At 38.1% G+C, this 23932-nt stretch overlaps 1 protein-coding gene across 5 annotated transcripts in view; it reads right to left on the reverse strand.

The window, feature by feature from the left end:
- Positions 1-23932, reverse strand: part of birc6 (baculoviral IAP repeat containing 6) — a 243325-nt gene that overhangs the window by 73553 nt on the left and 145840 nt on the right. For all 5 annotated transcript variants that reach the window (XM_072580512.1, XM_072580515.1, XM_072580513.1 and 2 more), the window contains 9 exons: positions 23779-23887; positions 22387-22608; positions 19976-20768; positions 19080-19223; positions 14927-15056; positions 12687-12818; positions 9863-10030; positions 8544-8717; positions 2937-3133 (listed from right to left, as the gene is read on the reverse strand). In XM_072580512.1, the coding sequence (XP_072436613.1) occupies positions 2937-3133; positions 8544-8717; positions 9863-10030; positions 12687-12818; positions 14927-15056; positions 19080-19223; positions 19976-20768; positions 22387-22608; positions 23779-23887 (2069 nt within the window). The remainder of the gene's footprint in view (positions 1-2936; positions 3134-8543; positions 8718-9862; positions 10031-12686; positions 12819-14926; positions 15057-19079; positions 19224-19975; positions 20769-22386; positions 22609-23778; positions 23888-23932) is intronic.

Consider the following 23932-nt stretch of genomic DNA (forward strand, 5'->3'; position numbering starts at 1 on the left):
GGCTCCAAGTCAAATGTGTTTGTTGATAGAGTTCCGGTTGGAATGCCATGCTTCTAGGAATTCTTGTGCGTGTCTCTGTCCTAGCTCGGATGTGTTGTCCCAGTCGAAGTGGTGTCATTCCTCACCCGTATGTAAGGATACTACTGAGTGAGTCATGTCATTTTGTGGCTAGTTGATGTTCATTTATCCTGGTGGCTAGTTTTCTGCCTGTTTGTCCAACGTAGTGTTTGTTTTATAGGAAATGATGTCACCACAGGAAATGACATCACCAACCATAGAAAACTCAAACATAATCATAAAAAGCAGGCTACACTACCAGTGCTTCATTCGGAGGCTCACTGAAGATGTTACCTGGTATGGTGATGAAACGTCTGAAAATGAACCTTTCAGCTCAGAGAGCAAACCTATATCCAGTACCTCAGCCTGAGCTACAAATCTTCTCAAAATTTGCTAAGTCTGTTACCATTAAAAACAGAGTTGTTACAACAAGGAATACAAAACTATTCATATCTAAGAAACTCTTTATTGACAGTTTTGACAGATGGGAGATGCAAGACCAAAAGACAAGGCCTCTTTAAAAAAAATGAAAAGAATTATGTTTAATTAAATGGATCAAGGTTTAGATTTAGACAGCTCATAGGCTGTGACAGCGAGTGGAGGGGAAGTTTCTCAATCTGTGAATAGATATAAAAGAAATTTTAAAAGCAAATCCATAAGAGCGCATAAAACTGTTTCCTTAAAAACAGGTAATCATATGATGTTTAGAACAGCTTCAAAAGTCATAATTTTGGAGCATATGGATCTTTGGAGGAACTAATTTAAATTGAGTTCATGAGACAGGTGATTGATGACGACAGAAAAGTTTCATTAGTTTGAAAATAGAATCAATTAAAATTACTCCATTCAACACTTCTGAAATTGTGGGATCAATGTTGACAAATGTAATATTGAAATTATATTCCCTGAAAATTATAAGACCGGAGAAGAATCATATGATTCCAGAAGGGCCCTCAAAAATACAAATTTATTCAAGCCTTCTGTGAATCTGTTTGAAAATCATGAAACCTCAATGATTATTATATTTCACTGCTGCTCTGAGACCACACTTTAAATATGAAAGTAATAGATACAGATTACAAGTGCCAAGCCATAATTTGATCTGACCATAATTTTGTTCTGGTGGTAAATAATGTTGCACCTCTCTTTCTAGAATACAATGTGGGCTTGAAGCTGTTCAAGTATATAAACCAGCGTCTATGTCTTTAGGAAAACTGAACAAAGAAAAACAGTTTCCAAGACAGAATGAAAATAAAGTCTGAAAATAGTATTAGAATGTCAAATTTTGCATAATTAATATTGGCTTGGGATTTTCAGAGGTACACAATATACCAATGATGCATAAATTCACAAAATATTATTCCCCAAAGTTAGTGAGACATCCATTACATAATATTTGCCCTGTATCTATTCCTTTAAAAGATCTCAGTAGTTTCACCATAAAAAGCCACAACAGCACTGCTGTTACATGTTTACTCACAAACTGAATAAATTGACATTTAATCAACAGCATCTAAAATGGCAGCTCAATGTCAACTGAAAAAGGATTTTGCCTCTCTACCTTTCTGTACAACCAAATGCAAAGAGTTAAATGACTGAATTCTGTCATGTAATTTGCTTAGGAATCGTTACGTCAATTGGTGATTGAAACAAGCAAAAGTTCTTTTGTTCATTTCTCAGGGAGGTTCAAATCCTCTCAAGATTCAAAATGCTCAAGTAATTATGAGCTTTATAAATTTTACGTGAGGAGGTCCATAAATTTAAATCAAATCTACAGATGAACAGACTTTCAAAATCCAACTGTTAATCTCATTATTATAGGATTCAGCAGCTTCTACATCAATATCAATGGAATATCTTCTATACAGAAAGCTCAATTGTTTAGAAAATTTGACTTTAATAGTGGATTGAGCCATGTGTCATCTAAATCTTCCACATGTCTGAAAATAAAACACGTATTTTAATAAGGCTCTTTCATCCCGACATGACACCAAAATTAAACCAAAGAAAGAAAATATTATACATGCTCACCAAGACAAAGCAAAATGGAATCAATTTGCAAAACATTGTAGTGAGGTCAGTATTGGGAAAGTTTTTCTGATCAGTGCCAACATCTGGGACAGACAGCAAAAGGTATCAAGCTGCATCACAAGTTAGGGAAGATTTAAAATGGAACACAACTAATAACCTCTTCAAACAAACAGAACTAGTAAGCTCCAAGTGGGCAGAAGAGGGTTGCTCCAAGCAAACATAAAAAAATAATTAATTTGGCTATTTTAAACTGCTGATTGCTTATGTAATGTAAAATACTGCAATTTCAGAGGAAATTTTAACCATGCCAAATGCTGCGGTCCTATCTACTGAAATTTAACATATATAGAAAATTAACAATATAACTCTCATGAGGTACTCATCCCATAAGAGATTTGATGTCTCATACTTAAGATTCCACTGTGCCACTCGCTAGCCATCACTATTCGGGCTTCCCTCCAACCCCCAACTCTTCTAAACCCCAAAAGTAGAAGAATTAAGGCTCATAGTCCATTCAGAGATCTCTTTCACAGCTACCAGAACTTGCATGAAGGGCATTTTTGCTGCTCTTTGCTTCCTCAGAGAAGCTTAACAAACATTGTATAGGCACATTTTCTAGGTACAACACACGATTCAACACACTGTCATAACAGGAGCAAACTTACATGCCGACGTGTCATTCTTCAAATGGGAAAGTGCGAGTTTCTACAAAGGTTTGGAAAAGTGGTCATAAACTGGAGATTCTAATGCTGATGGTTTACCAAAACACGGTGAAACTTCATATGGCCTCACGTGTTAGGACAGTGTGAGAAATGATTGCAGAATACATCAGCAAAAGTATCACTTACTTGCTGGATAACATCAGGATACAACATTGGCAGCCTTTCTGCTATAAGGGCTAGCCCACCCATGCCAGCGAACACCTGAAGTGGAGACTGGATAGGATTTGTTTCCAGCAAAGATTCATCCAAGACACTATCCATACAGTCATCACTTGGCTGCAAGACTTCATCTTCAGGACAGCTGGTCAGACCATCACCAAGTTCTGCATAAAAGTGGAAATAAATTAGCCTCCTAAACAAAACACGAAGAATATAAAGCAGTAATGCCACAGCAAAATACTGGTATTGAATCGGTCCATTAACAGCCAGATAAGGGAACGTTTAAGAACATGTACTACAATGGCTATACAGGTAAAAAAATCTGTGTAGTTATTACAGAAATAAATTTAAAATAAGATTAGGAGTCAGAAGCCTTGCTCAAAGTTGCTGTTTTGTACTGCCCAGTCTGAACTGTAATGACGCTGATATTACACTTTCGGTTAAATTTGATTTGAAAGCTTCATTTAAGATTCAGTTTTTATTATCCTAGCAGTTTCATGATATGTACAAAACAGACTCCAGTCTCCAAGAAACAAAATTTAAATAAACAATTTAAAACTCAAGGAAATCTAGGTTACAAGTATTTTAGATTTCAAGTTACAAAGCTTATTTATTTATTTTGGGCTTGGATCAGCATAATGTATTTCACATTTACATAAGATAACACAGGATCTATGAGACAGATCCATCTTGGCATCCTCCAGAGGACCCCAGCATCACAAATACCCCATTCACTCCACTTGTTATCAAAAAATGGCTGAAGATGCTCGATGCTGCAAATGCCATGGCAACATGCTGGCAATAATACCAAAGTTGAGTTCCAGAACTTATTGCACTTCTGTTCATCTATGGTTACTTTGGCATCTAACTGACCATATAGAAAATTGCCCTGGTATGTCCTCTACACAAAAGGCAAAACAAAGCCAAACTGGCCAAATACCACCCTCTCGATATACTCAGGGTCATTAGTAAAGTAATGGAAGGGGTCGTCAATAGTGCTATCAAGCAGCACTTTCTTTGCAATAATCTGCTTATTGATGTTTAATCTGGGTTCTTTCAAGGCTATTCAGCTCCTAACCTCAAACATGGACAAAATAAGAGTTGAACTTGATAGAGTGTGTGACTGCCTTTGCCATCAATGTCACATTTGACTCAGTGTAGCATCAAGGAGCCAAAGCTAAACCAGAGATCAATGGGAATTGGGAAACCTCTCCACTGGTTTCAGTCACAACTGGCAGAAAGGTAGATGGTAATAGTTGTTGGAAGTCAGCCACCTCTGCAGAAGCTCCTCAGAATAGTTATTTAACCAAACTATTCAGACCCATTATGACATGTCAAATGCTGGTAGAACTTGAATCTGGATATTCTGGACTTGATTCGGGGACACGACCACTGCACCAGAAGATTCTTGTTCCACATTTTCTAATCAATCTATTCAGAGATGTTATCACAAACCACTGGAGGTGGTGGAAATTTGAAACAGATCATCCTGGCTCAGGAGGTAGGGACATTACCACACTTCCACATCACAAGTGCCCTCAATTCCTCAGGGTAATGTTTTAGGCCCAACGATCATCAAAGACTTTCCTTCCAGTATAAGGTCAAAAATAGAGACGTTTAACAATTGCACAATGTTCAGCACCAGTCGCGACTTCTCAGATACTGAACCAGTCCATGCTAAATTGCATCAAGACAGGAACAATATCCTGACTGACACCACACAAATGCTGTTGCACTGACCACTGTCACAAGAATATCTAACCACTGTCACTTGACGGTCAATGGCATCACAATGATTGAATTCGCCCCAATATCGACATTTTGGGTGTTATCACTGACCAGAAATGGAACTGGACTAGCCACTGGTGGGCTCCTGAGGTGTAGTGGTAATGTTGCTATGTTACCAGGAGGCCCAGGTTAAAGTTCCAACTTCTCCAGAGGTGTGTAGTAATAACTCTGAACAGTTTGATTAGAAAATACCTATAAATACTGTGGCTACAGGAGGATGTCAGAGGCTGGGAATCCTGCAGCATGTAATTCACTTGTTGACTCCCCAAAGCCTGTCTACCATCCATAAGTTACAAATCAGGAGTGCAACAGATGAGTACAGCCAAGAAGCCCAATCCCATCGAGGATAAAGCAGCTTGCTTGACTGGAACCACATACGCAAACATTCACCCCTTCCACCAATGACACTCAGCAGTACAATGTGTCAAGGGCAGCAAATTACAGGGAAACACCACATTTCCCTCTGAGCCACTCACCATTCTCATTTGGAAAATATCCCCATTCCTTCAGTACCACTGAATCACTCCCTAGAACTCACTCCCTAATCAAAATATAGGCACCTCTACAAATGAGCTACAATAGTTCAAGGTGGTAGCACCTAGGAATTAGCAATAAGTGCTAGCACAGACATCAAAGCCCATATTTCGAATGAATAAAAACAACACCGGCCATTCCACCCAGCCAGTAAATACCAGCACTTTAGTCTCACTTGCATTTCCTGCCATATTTTCTATCCAATTCTATTATAAACTTATCCCTTCTCTTTCAAATATTTGACCAGCTTCTTCTTAAATAAATCAACACTTTTTTTTTCAACCACTCCCAGTGAACATGGCAGTTCCTTTTGAATTTCTTGGTATTTATGTTGTACTGATTGGGAAGTAGCATACCTAGGGCCAGAGGAAACATTCCATAACCCACTCCATAAAAATTCTTATGGTTTTGGAATGGATTACTCCAGATGCTGAAATCTGTGCTGAAAACTACAAATTTTGGAGATCACAGCAGGTCAGACAGCATCCATGGAGAGCGAGCAAGCTAACACTGCGAATCTAGTTGACTCTTCAGAGCCGAATTCAGATTTCCAAAGCCTTTCCCAATTTAGAAAACAGTCTGCGATTTTATTCTTCTGACCAAAAGTGCATAATCTCTCTCAGTCTTAACTGTACTCCATCTGCCACTTCTTTGCCCACTCTCTTAGCCTGTCCAAGTCCTTCTGCAGCCTCTCCACTTCCTCAACACTACCAGTCCCTCCATCTATATTTGTGTCATCTCAATTTAGCGACAATATCCACATATATTAGTGTATGACTTGAATAGTTGTGGAATTCGACTAGTCACTGACTGCCATCTGGAAAAAGACCCCTTTATCACCAGTTTCTGCCTTTTGCCAGTCAATCTTCTATCCAAGCCAATCAGGAAAAACACCCATTAGATTAGATTCCCTACTGTATGGCAACAGACCCTTTGGCCCAACAAGTCTACACTGACCCTCCAAAGAGTAACCCATCCAGACCCATTTCCCTCTGACTAATGCACCTAACACTATGGGCAATTTAGCATGGCCAATTCACCTGACCTGCACGTCTTTGGATTGTGGGAGGAAACTGGGGAGCACCCGGAGGAAACCCACACAGACACAGGGAGAATGTGCAAACTCCACACGGACTCCCGAGGTGGGAATCAAACCCAGGTCCCTGGTGCTGTGAGGCAGCAGTGCCAACCACTGAGCCACCATGCCAGTGGCAATTGTGTTGGGGCAATAAATTAGCATAGATGAATGGCTAACGAAGAGAACAATTGTGATAAAAGGGACATTTTCAGGGTAACACCTTAGAATGAGTAAAGTGCCACAGGGTTCAGTGCTGGAGCTGTATTTATTTACAATTTATATGCATAACTTGGATGAGGTAAAGTGAATATACTGTCAAGTTTGCAGATTGCAGAAAAATAGACAGGAACACAGGTGACAAGACTGACCAGTGAGATATCGACAGGGTAAATAAGTGGGCAAAAGTTTAGCAAATGGAATGTAACATGGGAAGATGGATGGTTATGCACTTTGGCAGGAATAGTACAAGAGGTGAACATTATTAAAATGGCAAAAACATGCAGAATACTACTGCACAGCGGAATTTCTGGGTCCTTATGCATGAATCTAGCAGAAAGGTTTAGCAAGAAATAGGAAAGGCAAATGGAATGTTGGCCTTTATTTTTAAGGGAATGAAATATAAAAATGTCTTGCTAAAAGTATACAAGGCACTTGTCAGATCACATCTCGAATACTGAGAACAATTTTAAGTCTGTTTATCTAATGAAAGAGATACTTGCATTGGAGATGGTTCAGCAAAGGCTCACTAGATTGATTCTAGGTTCAGAGGGATTTTCTTTTGAAGAGATGTTGAATAGGGTGGGCTTGCCCTCGTTAGAGTTTAGAAGAATGACAGAAGTGAGAGGAGACCTGATTGAAACATAAGATTCTCAGGGGGCTTAAAAGGTAGAGGTAGAGGTGGAAAAGTTGCTTCCTCTTGTGGGACTGTCTAAAATCAGAGGGCATAATATCAGAGTAAGATATCACATGATTAAGAGATAGATGAAGAGGAAAGTTCTTCTGTCAGAGGATAGTGAACTTGTGGAATGCTTTACTGCAGAGGACTGTCAAGGCTGGGTTGTTAAGTATCTTCATGGCTGAGATGGTAGATTTTCAATCGTATGGGCAAAAAAGGGTTATGGGGAAAAGGCAGGAAAGTGGAGTTGAGGATCATCAAATCAGCCACAGCAGAGCAGAGTTGATGGGTCAACTAGCTTACTGCTACTTCTACAGCTTATGAATGTGTGTGTTTTTTTGAGGGGTGATACATTCCTGCACTCACTGCAAATGCAGCTTGTAATAATTTGCATCCGGAGATGGACAGTTATGAGTAAATTTAGATTAGATTAAATTACTTACAGTGTGGAAACAGGCCCTTCGGCCCAACAAGTCCACACTGACCCTCCGAAGAGCAACCCACCCAGACCCATTCCCCTACATTTACCCCTTCACCTAACACTACGGGCAATTTAGCATGGCCAATTCACCTAATCTGCACATCTTTGGACTGTGGGAGGAAACCGGAGCACCCGGAGGAAACCCATGCAGACACGGGGAGAATGTGCAAACTCCACACAGACAGCTGCCTGAGGCGGGAATTGAACCCAGGTCTCTGGCGCTGTGAGGCAGCAGTGCTAACCACTGTGCCACCTTGCCGCCCATCTTCTAGGAATACCATTTGTGGAATTTTAGCAATCTTGAACTTAACATTCAAGTTGCAGGTAGTGATAAATCAAGCCGGAGGAATGTCTACCCTAACAAGATTCCAAGATCTTATAGGAATTAAAAGCTTGACCCAATGAAATCTTCTTTGTAGACTCAGTAAAACACAACTTCTGCACTCTACTAGCTGACATTTCTTAAAGAAATTTTCGCCGGAATGACAATGAAGCAAAAAAAACTTTCCTAGATTCTATTGCACATTCATTTTATGAGACAAAAGTCTTGCCCCAAATCAGATTTACTGCCAAGACCAGCAATGACAAAGATTCTATTTACTAGTGTGGGCGTCGGAGGCTTTACTGCTGAGCAAATACCCTATATATTCCTGATGAAGGGCTTAAGTCCGAAACATTGAGTCTCCTACTCCTTGGATGCTGCCTGACTTGCTGTGCTTTTCCAGCATCACATTCTCAACAAATACTCTATGTATGCATGAGTATTCATATGGACAATTAATAAATAAATGAATATACCTTTGTCTGTGCGGAGACGCTTAAATGAGTCAGTTTTTGACAACACTTGGTCACAGATTACTTTAGATCCAAGTTTGACAGTCAAATCTATTGAGCGGTAGCCTTGAGGGAGTTTGCGGTCATACAAAAGAGTTAACAGCTGGGCTAGCGTCACCTCTGCTGGCAGTGGTTGACCTACAAAACAACATCAAGGAAGTTATTTTAAGAAATCTAATCAATTATTAAATTATGATTCTAACATTTAAAAGGCCATATTGTATTTTTATTCTGTTAACACATTACCACTGATACACTGGAACATAACACTTTTATTAGCATATGCCAAATTAACACACAATAAGCTAAAAGTCTATCAAAGAGTAAAATTAAATTCATAATCACCTGAACAGGCAAACTGAGTCTCAGTTTAATGTCTTATTTGAAAGATGGAATTTCCAAAACTACAGCTTTCAATGATACCCTGTAACTCAAATTATGTGCTCAAACTCTAGTGAATGGTTCAAGGCCCATGTTAAGTCAATTTGAAAAAGGGTGTGGAAGGAGCGGTTAATATTACTGAATAATTTGGGAACAAACAAAAAAAGGTCTCAACTCCGACCATGCTAATTTGAGACTGCGAATTCAGTCTTTCAAAGTATTTAGGAAATAAAAATCTATTGTGGAAGTCAAATTATGAAAAAAGCTTAACTGGTTCACTGAAGATCTTTTATGGTAGGGAATCTGCAGTTCTCACATGATCTGGCCTATTTGTGGCACCAGTTCCACACTAATAACTTTCAAATTAACTTCTGAAGTGCACAGTTCAGTTCCAAAGATTAACAAAAATCAAACTAGATTTCAACCTGGTTGCCATGTAAGCAAGGAATCAGGAATTCATGGAGGCAGATGATAACCCTGTAAAGTCCACCTAACATCTTGTGTCCAATGTGCAGAAACTATCACACACGCAAGAAACAGTCTGATGCAGATATGATGCTATGAATATGTCTAACTACCAATGACCAAGATATTTCCATTTCCATCCCTCACTGTTAAAATAGGCAGATTTTATAGTCCAACAATTTCTGCTTTCAAGCTAATGTCTCAACCAGATCATCATCTGATTTGCTTCTTGTAAATTTTTTTTGGAACTGAACTGTACCCATTTCAGAAGGCAATGGCATAGAGAGGAGAAAATGTTTTGTCCCTGATGGATGAAAAAATAGGCAAATTTACCTTCATCACCTGTAATCAGCTTGGGATAAAAGCTTTTGGAGAATGCAAGGTGTAATTTACATATACTACTGCCGACTATTAAGCTGCTCAAAACATTTACTCGCCTGGTAAAAGTTTGTGGTACAGATGGAACACAGGAACACTAATTGTTTTGTTAGCAGATTCTGTAGATGAGGAAGTAGTTGCCAATTTATCAGTCATCACTCTTCCTCTCCTCGATGGCGGCCTTGGGGGTGTAGATGAAACAGCTCTCTTTGATTGGGACTTCAGACCTGATAAATCATGGTAGAGTGAGCCCAATGAGAAACACTCAAAAGAAACATCAGGAATCCCACTGTATAGTAAGGAATTGGTATTCATAAAACTTGCTTCAAAATTGAAAAATTTGAAGTTAATGAGATGGCAAGCTTATACTTATCAGCATACAAAAAAAAAGTCAGAAGCATAATACTTGCTATGTCTCTTTCCTGGAGGATTTTCAAAAATTAATGCAATGACCAAATAAGATCTGATCTGTTTAGATGATGCGTTTAGCAGAGTCACTCAACGATACTTTATTCTTAACAGTGTCGTAGAACAACCTCCTGGAGAGGACACACATTTATATATCGATAAGTAATTGATGATGCCATGCCTCCCAATTTAAATAAAGGATTGCTTTTGGTTGGGGGGGTTAAGCAGCGGGCAGAAAATCAAAGTTTAATGGAGCTAAGTCCTGACTCAAAATTTATTATGGTATTTATTTAAGTATCAAGTAGTCAATTTTTAGCCACCCTCCAAAGTACTGTTCATTATTACTCTAATACCCTCCGACGAGCAGGAAGCAGAAAGTTTAATTCAGGATCTTTTAAAATATTGCTAACCATACTAAGTTGTAGGCAAGAAAAATTCCTGGGAATTCAACTATGTAAATGAAAAGAGGAAATGCTGGAGAAACTCAGCAAGTCTGGTAGCATCTATGGAGAGAGAAACAGTTAATATTTCAAGTCCGATGTGGCTCTCCAGAAATGTCAAATATTGTAAGGCCTACTGAGTTCTCCAGCATTTTTTCTTTTGCTTTCAGATTTCCAGCATCAACAGTATTTTGATTTTACATAGACAAAAAATATTGCTTGTACTGACTGCGAACATCATGAAAACATTGTAGGCGAAATATATTCTGGAAGTCTCAACCTAATTCTTAGTGGGAATGATGAAGGAGCATAAAACTATTCATACAGCATAAATTAATATTACCAAATCAGACTATGGTTGTTATACAAAAGGATTTATAAAAAAGACAAGGGAATAGGCAAGGTTACATTAATCTCTAACCATTCCTGCATCAATGAAAGACGAAGTTTTCCAGGAGAGGACAGGGAATATTGCGCCACACCTAAATATAATGCACTTGACACTGCAAATCTAAAACAGTAAAGTGCTCCAACCCCCAGCATCTACTTTCCTCAGCTTAGTGAGGACAATTTCATTTAAAAAAAGGTGGGAGGACTACAGAACAGCGATGTAATCCATACCTCACCAAACCTCAGCAGTTCTCAAGCAAGGTGGCCAGAGATCTCAACGTTGGAAGCATTGGAATGGTGAAGAGAATAGTGATAATTTTCAAGAAGACACAGACAGACAGTCTGGTCAAATGAGAAGGGTAAAACTTTAATGCAGAGAAATGTAGAAGTGACTGATCTAAATATCAAGATCAAGGGTAAACGTTTAAAAGGGGTGCAGGAAAAAGATACCTGTGTATAAGTCAGTGAAGGTGACAAGCAGGTTGGGAAAGTGATTATAAGGGATCCTGGACTGAATGATTAAGGACAGAATTCAAAAGCAAGGAAGCCCTAGTAAACCTGTACAAGACATGGGTTGGGCCACAAGTGGTACAGTGTGTCCAGCTTTTGCCACTTCACTTTAGGGAGCACGTGAAGGTTTTGGACAGAGTGCAGAAAAGACTTCATAAAAATGACTTCTGGAATGAGGGACTTCAGTTATGTGGACAAATTGGGAGAAGCTGAGGAATTTTCTTCGGAGGAGAAATTAAACGATTTTATAGAGGTGTTCAAAACATGGGGTCTGGGCAGAGTAGTTAGGGAGAAATTGTTACCAATGACAGAAGGACAAACCACCAGACGGCATTCAACATTGTAGTAACTGGCAAAAGAAGCAACAGCATTGTGAGAAAATCCTAAAAAAAAATCCAAGTGGTTAGAATCTGCAGTGCATTCATGACTGAGTGTAGTCAAAGCAATTGCAATTCTTGCTTTCAAAAACAAGACTGGCAATTATTTTGAGAGAAAATTATTTCCATTCCATGGGGAAAGAGCAGAGCTGAAATAGGGGAGTTGCTCGTTCAGACAGCCAGTACAGACATGATGGGCCAAGTAGCCTCCTTTTGCACAATAAGCATTCTTGTTGTCTAATTGCAACTGAAACTCAAATATCCATGGCATTGTTAATTATACAATAATCAATCCAGAGAAAGTTAACTGCAGGATAACTGTACTAATCACTTTGGCAATTTTACTCTTTAAAATGCCCCCCCTCCCATGACAGAACAGAGATCTTTGAGCCTCAGTATATTGCAGCTACACCAAAACTGTACATCAGTCCACATTAACATATGTTTAAGCAGCATTGTCCACTATGTTTTAAATGAATTATAATATTGTATCTCTGATGTATTCTTTTTTGACAGTTTTTAAATAAGCTATTAGAACAAAAAGGTTAGAAAAAATCTATTTATTCTGGCACAAACAATTATTTCACAGTGCATTGGCAATTAACTTAAATATTCTGTATTCCGAAGTCAACCAGAAAGGAACTAAATCTTTTACTGTATAATTAAGTGGAGAGGTTGACATTAGTTGAAGGGAGTTTAAATTACCAAAAAAAGTGAAGTAGCATACACTAAACAGTTGTATCATAAACATTCATTACCTGAGGCAACAACAACACTGTAGTTGTCTTGGAAGCCATTGTCACTCTTCAACTTGTCTTTTTCCTCTTGGTTCTTTTTCTCCTTTTCTTCTTTTTGTTCACTGATTAACTTCGCTGTGATACTTGGTGTATCTAATGTGCAAAAGTACACAGGGCGAAAATACATCCATATTAATGGTTAGCATGCTAAACACAAGTTTAAAATATTCTGCCATTTTCAGTTTCTCATAAGCATGGCTTCCCCTCATAGCCAAACAGACTTGAGTTATTGAACAATGCCTAATACTTGTCTGCAAGCACAGCAGTTTACTACCAACTGAAATTGATAACATCCTTCTTTCCTGGTTGAGTCACAAACACCCATGCATCATATACTAACTGTTTATGCATTAGTTTATTCCTCAACAAAGCTACTAGCATGTTTTGAAGGAAATGATAAATAACTTTATTAAACGTCTTGTAGAAAAGGTAATTTGTCAAAGAAATATTAACAAGCTATAAATAATATTTATTGTGAGTTACAGCACCCATTAAAATATTGAATTAATATATCCTTAAATCATTTTCCATTAAATGCCAATTAGAGATTCATTCTTTTGCCATTCTCTAGTATAATTTTAAGAAATATTAGACAACATTAAAAGGTGTTAACCTAACACTTCAAATTTAAAACAAACAAGGTTTCTCAAGTTCTGAAGTACAGTCAGAATGGACTCGAAACATTAACTGTTACTCTCTCCATTGACACTGCCAGACCTTGGTGAGTTGCTCCAGTGTTCAGTATTGTGTTTTATTCTTAAGCTTTCAATTGGTAACTAAATAATAGATATTTTCAAATAATATTGTGGTATTTAACATCATGGCACAGTGGCTTGGTGGTTAGCACTGCTACCTCAGCGCCCAGGGACACAGCCTTGGGTGATTATCTGTCTGAAGTTTGCATCTTCTCCCTGTAGCTGCTTGGGTTTTCACTGGGTAATCCAGTTTTCTCCCACAGTCCAAAGACATGCAGGTGGGATGGACTGGCTATGCTGAATTGCCCTCCAGTGTTCAGGGATGTGCAGGCTAGGTGGATTTGCCATGGTAAGATTACAAGGATCGAGAGGGGTGGTGGCTGGGTCTGGGTGGGATGCTCTTCAGGTCGATGCAGACTCGATGGGTCAAATGGCATCTTCCCACACTGTAAACTTTCTAGGATTAATTTGGATTTGGATGCAGGCTATACAATTAATAATTTTGAAGATACAAAAATTGACCAACTGGTTGATGATAAACAAGAAAACTATACATTGTTGGAAGTTACCAAAAACAGGTCAGATGGCAGACAAATGGTAAATGGGAGTTCAGAGAACTGAAATGTAATACATTAGGGGAAGCCTACCATGATAAGAGGTACATAATAAATGGGCAGATTCAGAGAAGTCTGGAGGGGCCTTAGAGTGCATGTCCTGGAACCTTGGAGGTAGCTGGATAGGTAGATCAGATGGACAAGATTACATATGAGATGCTTGCTTTCATTAGCCAAGGAATAGAACGTAAGAGCTCAGATGGGAGATTTTGCTACGAACAACGTAAAATATCAGTTAGGTACGAATGGAGTATTGTATGTGAAAAATAGGCAAGACTTTACAGTAATAAAAAGTCTTCCTTCTGTGCTAAACATTTCAACCAAAAGGTTCAGCAACTTTTATTTTCTTAAGAAAAACATTTAAAACCAGGTTGAACATACTTAAATGAAAATTATTGTAATGTCACTTAACCCATGCACCTATCACATCATTAAAAATCAAATGAATTGCATGTAGTCCACTCAAATATTTAGTCTTTAACAACTTTTAATTCAGCAAAGAACCACAAGCACACATGCATATTTCAGAGATAATCCTAAATTTTGGGTACTATGTACAAAGAATATCAAGGTTGGCCCATCATGAGGAAATCATTCCAGTTTAACTTTATACTTCTATTTTAATTTCACAAAAATGTTTGCAATAATCTTGGAACTTTCCATCTATTTTAGGACCTGAAATGCCACAGATAATTATGCACAAATTCCCATCATGGTGTGTCAAAGTTGCTGTAACATGTACACAAAATTTATTAAAATTCTGATGGAAAGGGTTTCTGAGAGATTATACGTATCAAAAGCGCTGATTCAATCCTTCAGGCACTGTCTAAGGCAAGGTCACAGTGCTTAAGTTGAAACCAATCAGATATGAAATATAGCTTAAAAGTTCTACCTGATACACGATCCAAAACTTCAGCCAAAGTGGTTGAAATTGGCAAATGAAGGGTGCGATATTTATGTCCGGCTCCATACATGGGATGTTGAATGACATGGCTAGTAGCGTTAATTCTGCCTTTATAAAGCTGAAGGAGAAAAAAAATGAATTGATAAACAACGATTCAATCCCAAAGCAGAAATTAATAAGGGCACAGTGTAATGTTAAAAGATTAAATTGTACACTCTCTCTCTGGACATTAATGTAATATTAAAGAGTTAAACTACACTGTTTTTGTGTGGGGACAACATTCATGCTGGAATGCAAATGACTCCCCACTCCAATTAGACATCATTTGCTGCTACTATCCTGCTATTATCAAATTAACCCGTCATTCAGCCCCTTCCACTCAGAAATGCTTTCTAGCCATCTCCTGAAGTTAGGGCACATCATGCCTACATTGTCTTATGGAATCACTGAATCAGGAAATCATCTGCATAACGATTCTTCAGGATTAGGGCATTTACATTTGCATCATCTTCAAGGATGATCTCATCCTACCATGTTACCTGGGATAACATGTGACTGTTAGTGACAGGGGGTTTGCCTCGAGTGGTATGTGACTGTGGGGGGAGTGGCCAGAGTATCTATGAGCATTACCAACTGACCTGTATAAAGGGGATGTGTTTTCTTTGTTCAGGGCCTCATTTTGATTCAACTTTGCACGCCTGCGAAGAGTGTCAAAGGGGGTCACCTAGCTTCTACAGGCTTTACTAAACTTAAACTGTTTGCAGAAGTTGGTATGTGAATTGCATCTTGTGTGAAACCTCAGGAAAAGAACCTAAAATTTGGGATAGAAAGATTGTGCTGTGAAGGGAAATACAAAATTTTAATCTGGAAACTAGTCTGGGTCAGTGCTTATCATCCATACAAGCAAATTTAGATTCTGTTATTTTCAATTATGTTGATCCATCTGAGTCAGAGTTATTAACAGCACAGGAGACTATTCAGTTCATTGAGTTCATGCCAGCTCTCTACGGAAAAGTCCAGTCTCAGTCCTCTACTCAGCCACTATGGCAGTACAAGTTTATTTCAAGAGCCCACATAATTACCATTTAAAACCATTGTTTCCACTTCATGATTAAGGGTAGTAGTTCCAACTCATTACTAATCATGTGTTAAAATGGTTTTCTTCATGTTCCCCTGCATCTCTTATTCAAAATCTTATATCAGCATTCCCCTAGCTTTTGTACCAACCAATCTCGTCACCTCCATCAACTCTATTCCTCAACTGCCTTTACTCCAAGGACAATAACTCAGACTTTCCAAACTAACCTTGTAACTAGAAAATCCTTGCCCTGGAATCATTCTGGCAAATATTCTCTCAAGGATTTTAACATCTTTCCTAACATGAGGTGACCAAAACTGGACCGAATACTCTAGTTGGAACCTAACCGACATTTTATGTAGGTTTAGTACAACTTCACTTCTGTGTACTAAATTCCCTTTATTCACATACAAGCATGCTGCATTTACATTTTGTTAACCAAATAAAACCTATACGATGATGTGGAGCCTCTTTAAATGTTGATATACATAATATTTACAAAATGAAAAAAATTAGGTGCATGCAGATTCCTGTCTTAAAGGTAACTTATGATCCTGTAATTTCAATTAATTATGTCTGGCATTATGTTTTTAAAACTATTTAGCTATCTATCCAATCTGATGAAGAACATTAATAGTTTTAGAATCAATGGATCCCCTATCCTTCATTTACCATTTTCGCAACTAGCCTGGTCATCTTTAATGATCTATGCACAAATAAACCCTCCCAGCAACAGACCGTTGCACCAGTTGGTTTATACTGTGTATCCGTATTCTCCCCACTTCAAAATTTTATACATTAAATTTAATCTCTTATGTACATTCCATCAACCTATGCCTTCTTGAAGTCTACCACTATCATGCACACAATTCAATCATTCTTACACATTTGTGTAATCTGCAAATTTTGAATATACACTCCCTTTCGATTGTAATTTTTTGGTCAGCGCATCTGCAATTCTTTACTTTTCTCAACATCCTTGGGTGCATTCCATTTGGTCCTGGTTTTTGTCAATTTTAAATAAAGCCAGCCTTTTAATTTCTCCTCTTTCGCAAACCAGTACTGCCATTACCTCAGATCATCCATGATCAGAAGAGGCTCAAGCACAGTAGCCTAATCCCCTTTGTTCTTTTCAGTTATTCCTTCAGTATGATTTTGGTATCATCATCTTCCTTACAGTCCCCTTCTTTACATTAAGTACAGTTGCCTCAAATCACTGATCTCTACACCTGGAAGTGAGCTCCACATTCTCTGAACAGCATGCAAACAAGTTTCTCCTGTTTCTATTCTAATTCTCATATTTAATTTCACATCAATGCCCCCCTCATTCTATATGCTGCTCGAGACAGTCAGTCAGTTGCTATCTACTATAGCTCAACACTTCATTTTAAAACAGGTAGATTTTACTGCCCTGCAACACAAGCCGTAACTTCACGAACTTATTTCATATTTGCATGCAAAATTGTAAAAAGGGTTTTACAGTTTTTAAACTTAAAACTATAGGGTGAACAACAATTGCTGAGCATTTTTCTTTGTTAACAATTTGCTCAAAGATGTGAAGGTACATTTCCAACAGATATATCTGTTTTGACACAAAGCTGCAGAATTGAGAGAAATAGGAGTAAACCACATAGCACCTTATTAATGCAAAGAGGCAGATTATGGATATATATTTACTATCAGCAGGGATAAGTAAATGTTACATATGGATGCTATTCATTTGAGGTTTGTATATGAAATCTTGGTACATTTGTTTCTAAAATCACCACATTCAAAGATTTCATATTAGTCAGTTCAACAGATACAGTTAAAAACTGCCATCTAGTGGATGCATCCTGACTTTGTAATCCAGAAAATAGATTATGTTCACCTGCAATGTGGATTGCTGGTTTAATCTGACTGAAGACAACAAATTCTACTTCTATTACACAAGATTTTTTATTTACATTTTAAGAATCACGTTATACGATCACAATTCATTTTTTCATTACAATCAGTAAGCCACAGATTATCCAGAATATCTGAAAAACCTTCATCCCCATGACCTCTCCTACAAGGGCAGCAAATGACACAATTACCTCCAAGTTTCCCTCCAAGCTACACACATCCTGACTTGGAACTGATACAGATGTCCTTACACCCCAATGACAAAGAAGGCAGCTCACCGTCAATGCAGTTAACGGCATAGTCAATAAAAACTGGTCGAGCCAATAATGTTCATGTTCCATGAAGAAATTTTTTAAATCTTGCCTTTCTAATAATTAAAAACACTAATTCATGGCACACATTGCGTGGATTCCAAGATGCTTTATTGAATACTATGAAGTCCACAGACAGCAATTTCTAGTTGATTAGATACATTGTACTCGGATTTCTCTCATGTATAAGTTACCCTAAGATTTCTTATTAGCTCTATTTCTGCACATAAAGCATGCAATTTTAGAACCATGGAGGTCATATAGTAAATAGAAAACCAATATCTAAACTAAATGGAGTAGTCTAGTTTTAAACTGTACTTGTGAATACTACAATGTAAATTATAAAAGACAATCCAAACAATTCTGGAAAGAATTAAAATCCTTTCTTAAAAATCAAAAACAAATCACTTCTGTTTGGATATATCCTCAAACCAGCCCATATCCCTTTGTGGAAAATAAAACAAGACGACTTGTAACTGCGTTTCATTCACTTTCCAAATTCAGCAAAAGAATACTGAAGCTATAGTGCACATTACAAACACAGGTTTATGACCAGTTTTAAAAAGTGTCACTTGATATATCATACTAACGTCATGACAGCCACACTCAATGGATTAAGATGTAAGTTTGCACGGAATATCTTTTGCGATATATTCATATGTACATGGGGCACTGCAATTGCTAGTTACTGCCACATAATGGGCTCAGGCCTCCTCTTCTCATTCAAAATAATATTTCCATTTCATAAAGTGTAAAGTATACATTTGAACACAAGGTAATATTAAGAAATTATCACTTTGATCCTTTGTTCCAAACTGAACTCAAGACATCTTTAACTCTGTTCACAACATCAATCAGTACTTACTGGGCAAGGAGAATGAAGAAACACAGTCACTTTCTCATCTTCAAGCATTAGCTGCAGAAAAAGCCTCCTAATAAAGCCAGAAATATTTCCAGATGTTGGGACATTTGGTCGCTGAGGTGTTGATTGAAATAATTCACAGAGAACCTGAAAGTATTTAAATTTTAAAATAAATGTCACTTGTTATTTATTGTTTAATAAGAATCTGACAATGTTTTTACCAACTACTTCAACTCAACTCAGCAAAATACTAAAATCCCATTATTTCTAACTTGTTTCTTTAAAGCAAGCTGTGTGTTATAAATAATAAAATAAATAAAAGTAATCTTATTAGAAATTCAATGCTTTTCAATAACTACACCATGGTTTACAGTTCTACTCAGGATGAGTGAGCAGAGCTCATAAAACTAAACAAAGGTCGACAGTCGAAGGGCTTCTTCAGTAGCTTAGAAGGAAAGTACAGCATATGCAGTTGGACACTTCACGGAGACAGACAAGCCTAAATACTTCCGTTCACCTTAATTCTCACATGCACTGTTGAAAATTCCATCCAGCATCCCTTGCTGGAAAATACATGCATGGACAACAAGTAAATCGAGGATGGAGCTTACTTTGAACCATCCCATACATTTTAAAAGATGGAATTATGATTCAAGTTGCAGAGATGCCAGAATTTGTCACTAGTGTGCATCAACATATCCAAGGCAAGAAAGGAGAAAAATAAGTTCTTCTTTGGAGGAAAAAAATGACTAAGTACGCAACTAATTACATTTATGCATATTTTCGCAATGACTTAGGTTAAAACATTAGTCTATATACAACCCTAATTCAGTCATTGGATACAGGCACTCAATCAGAAACAATGAAGTGAGGTTTACAGAATAGTTCGTTGTTATTACCTGAGCCATTAATTTTTGATTATTTGGATGACAAGAAATGCACTGCAAGAAGAATGCCACGGTGGAATTTTCAATTGCTGTTCTCTGTTGAGTGGTCAGTCCTACTCCTGCAGGTGAAGAAGCAGAAGGAAGGTATCTTGATCCAATGTGCTGGGACCCATTGTGGTGGTGGTGTCCAGAACTGATACTACTGGAATGGCACAGCAAGAACAACAGAGCAGTCCACAGGGGGTTTACTTCAGATCCCCCTAACCAATCCTTCATAGTGTGGCTGCTACCTACTTCAGTTAGAAACCGCAGAACAGGAGCCACCAGATCTGCTGTGAGGGGGACCTTGCTGAGTACACGCTGTTGGGAATGATGCCATTTGTTTCTGTCTGTTGCAACCTCTGCATAAGGCACTGCACAGTCCAAACTGGAAATATGATTGAAGCAAAAACTGATTAGGCTCTTCACAAGCATTGAAGGTAGGCTGGACTCTAGGAGCTGCTTGATAGCTTCTGGAGATTGGGTTGCTGCAGCAAGAGTAGCAAGGTGAGATTCATTGAGCACAATAGGTGCTTGTGCATTTTTGGAGTCATCCGTTAAGCCAGAATCCATGTCCTCTTTCTTGCTGTCATCTGTCATTGATAGTCTGTGTTGCATTTGTAGAGAAGGTAGAGTGATGCCCATCCAACCCATTAGCAAAGAAAAGTAGCTGGGATGAATGTGACACATGGAACACAGCAAACTGTCTACAGCTTTCTTCAGAACCATGTTGCAAGGAAGTGACATGGACCAGTTAAACAGCAACCTGAAAAGATAAGAAACACATGACCAGAGAGAACATTTTACTTAATCTGTGCTTCAAATAGATGATCTCTGATTTTTAAACAGTGACCCTCTAGCTCTAGATTTTCCCATGAGAAAGCATCCCCTCTACAATGACCCTTGGGGTCTTGGAAGTTTCAAAAGATAGCAAGATAGCAAAATGCAGAAACATAGCTATACATTGAACAATACGATAGCGTTCAAGAAACTGGATAATCTCAGTAAAAGGCTGTCTAATGTATTACAGCATTGCAAAAATCTTCAAAGGAAGATATCTTAATTTGACAGGATTCCATCCCATCTTCCCCAATCAATGCAAACCCCTAATGCCAGTGAAATGTTCCAAAGACATGTTTGGAAGCAGATAAATAAAAGGTGAAAATGCAACTTTGTTCATTTTGATTGGAGGAATGGAAAAGCAGATTACTTAAACCACAACTGACTGCCAAGTGTTATGGTAAAGACAGATCTGGGTGCCCACATAGTTAGCATGCAGTATAGTAAATAATTAGGAAGCCAAATGGAATCTTGCCACTTATTGCAAGGACAATGGAACAAAATGCTGAAAAGCTCTGCTGCCAAGTGGACAAGAGATTAGTTAGATTACACCTTCTCCTTACGTAAGGAGGGTTACATACATTCATTGGAGGCAATTCAGAGAAGGTTCATTCAACTGAGTCCTGGGTGAATGAATTGTCTGATGAGGAAAAGATGAACAAGTTGGGCTTATGTTATTTTGAAGGGGAGATGCTGTTATTAAAAGAGAGGGGAGCTGAAAGGGCGTTTCTGCTAGTGCTGGAGTCTAAGACGAGTGAACAGATTGAAAGACCTACATTTATATGACACTTTTCATAACACCTGACATTTCAAACTGCTTCCTGGCAAATGAAGTACTTTTTGAATGATGGTAACTGTTGTAATGCAGGAAACTGCAGCCAATTAGCATCCAAAAGCAATAACAAAAGCATTGGCAACAAAGTTATCTGAGCAGATAACTTTGTGTTTTGTGCAATGGTGATTGAATCCAAAACCTTGTTACTCAGAGATGAGGGTGCTACTAACGGAGCTTCAATTGACATTGAAGTCTCAAACTAAGGGGTTTCCCATTTAGGATGAAGAGGAGGAGAAATTTCTTCTTGCAGAATTTCGAAATATTCTATCCAAATAGCCATTGGAAGCTGGGTCACTTATTATATTCAAGACCGACTATTCCTCTCTGATCAGGAATTTCCTGACATTCACCTTGTTGTTAGACAGAAGTTTGTCAAGGTTACAGGACGATGTGTACACAGTCTGCCTAGCCACAATCTTAACTAGAAAATGGTCGAGAGAAAACAAAATAGCAATGCTTTTTGTAGACAACAATGTTGATGACTACTTCAAGTCTTGAATTTACGGCCACTGTATCTATCAGAAGTTTGCACAGATTAGCAGCATTTTGGGGTCTAAATTTCCAAAGGTTCCTCATTTTAAACTGCTTATTGAGTAACCTATGAATTAATATAGATTAACCAACATGCAAACAGAAATTAGAGGTCTGAAGCAAGCAATGAAAAGTTAATCTTGAAACAATGAAAATATTTTGTGAGCACTGTACTTACTCAAACAGTTCTCTGTTTAATAAACCTGGAAGATCATACTCAACAGGTAGCTCATAGCTATGCCACAGGACAGCAGCTACACAATGTAAGTGAGATGGTGATGGCATAAGGAGGCCATACTCGCGAGTTACATTCTCGGAATTTACAGTGGCCATGTGGTCATTTCTCTTTAGTGCAGCCACTCCTGCAGAGTCATAAACCCACTTCAGCAAAGCTTGAATCCTGAAATAGAAAGGCTGTGTGTTAGCTCCATGAACAAAAAAAGTTAGAATATTCTCGTTACTTAATAGCTGGAAACTATAGTACTCAATGACAATGCCCACCATCAAAATGCTACCCACACATTAGCTCATCAACAAATTCTTCATTGTCCAGTTGGTAGATGCAGTATTAACTGCTGAATTCCAATGAAGTTCAAACCTGATACTAACCAGTACAATTAGGATATCATTGGCAACAAAGTCATACACAAAGGAAGGAGGGGGGGGGGGGGGGGGGGAGAAAAGAAAACAAGCAGGGTCCCCAATCGTTGCGTTCAGAAGGATCAGTGAACCACATCTCCTGGTTAAATTAGTTAATATAAGTCACACAAACAACTATAATCAAGGACTGAATGAGAGTTCAATATACAAACATTTAACAACTTCATTGACAGAAACAGGTGGAGCCCAGACAAGAATGGCCCACACGGCTCTTCAGATCCCAAAGGAAGAATATTGTTCCTCTCGGATAAATAATTTGAAGCCACCTTTTTGGTGCCTTTGCTGCTTGTAAAATCAGACATATTACATTCACTCTGGCCTATTATATAACATTAGATTCCTGATTTGCAGCATGAAAAGGCATATTGCTCTAAAAGAGGTGGGTGTTCCAGCTGTCAAATGAAAGGCCCCTTTGTAAATGGTGGTGGTTGGAGATCGGGCATAAACAGAGTACAAAGACATGCAGTCCATATTAGAATCCATCCTGCTGCGTTTTCCAATATTTTTCGAACAACTTTTAAAAACTTCGTTTTTGCATGACTTCATGCATAACTTTGCATAAAGTTGCTGATTCAACAGTGAGCACTGAGCCCTGGTGATGTCATGAAGATAGTAAACTACATTATTAGAAACTGTCAGAAAACACAGGATAGGTCATTATGTTATTTTACAAACAGGCACTATAAAATCTCACCTGGAAAATCTGCTGTGGAGTGTTTACATAGCAGTAAAGTGGTAGTAAAAAGACACATCCACTGCATGGCCATTTTGGCGAGATAAATTATCCTTAACACATTTTGCCTGTTGTAAAAAGGCATGGCTTAGACCATTATATATTAAAATTCCCAAAAAGTAATTTATCTGCAGAAAATCAAAAACAGATCTTATCTGTATAACACTGATACATCACCTGTCTTTAGTACCAGGATCCTGAGTTGTTCCAAGTTGATAAAGGATATCGATAGTTGAATCTGAAGATAGACCATTCAGTCGCCCGAAAAGCAAAGGGCTATTTAAATCTAGACAATCAAAAAAGATATCACAATGATCAGAGTCACCTTTGG

This window comes from Chiloscyllium punctatum, chromosome 11, assembly GCF_047496795.1.
Source record: "Chiloscyllium punctatum isolate Juve2018m chromosome 11, sChiPun1.3, whole genome shotgun sequence".
NCBI classification, from domain to species: Eukaryota; Metazoa; Chordata; class Chondrichthyes; order Orectolobiformes; family Hemiscylliidae; genus Chiloscyllium; species Chiloscyllium punctatum.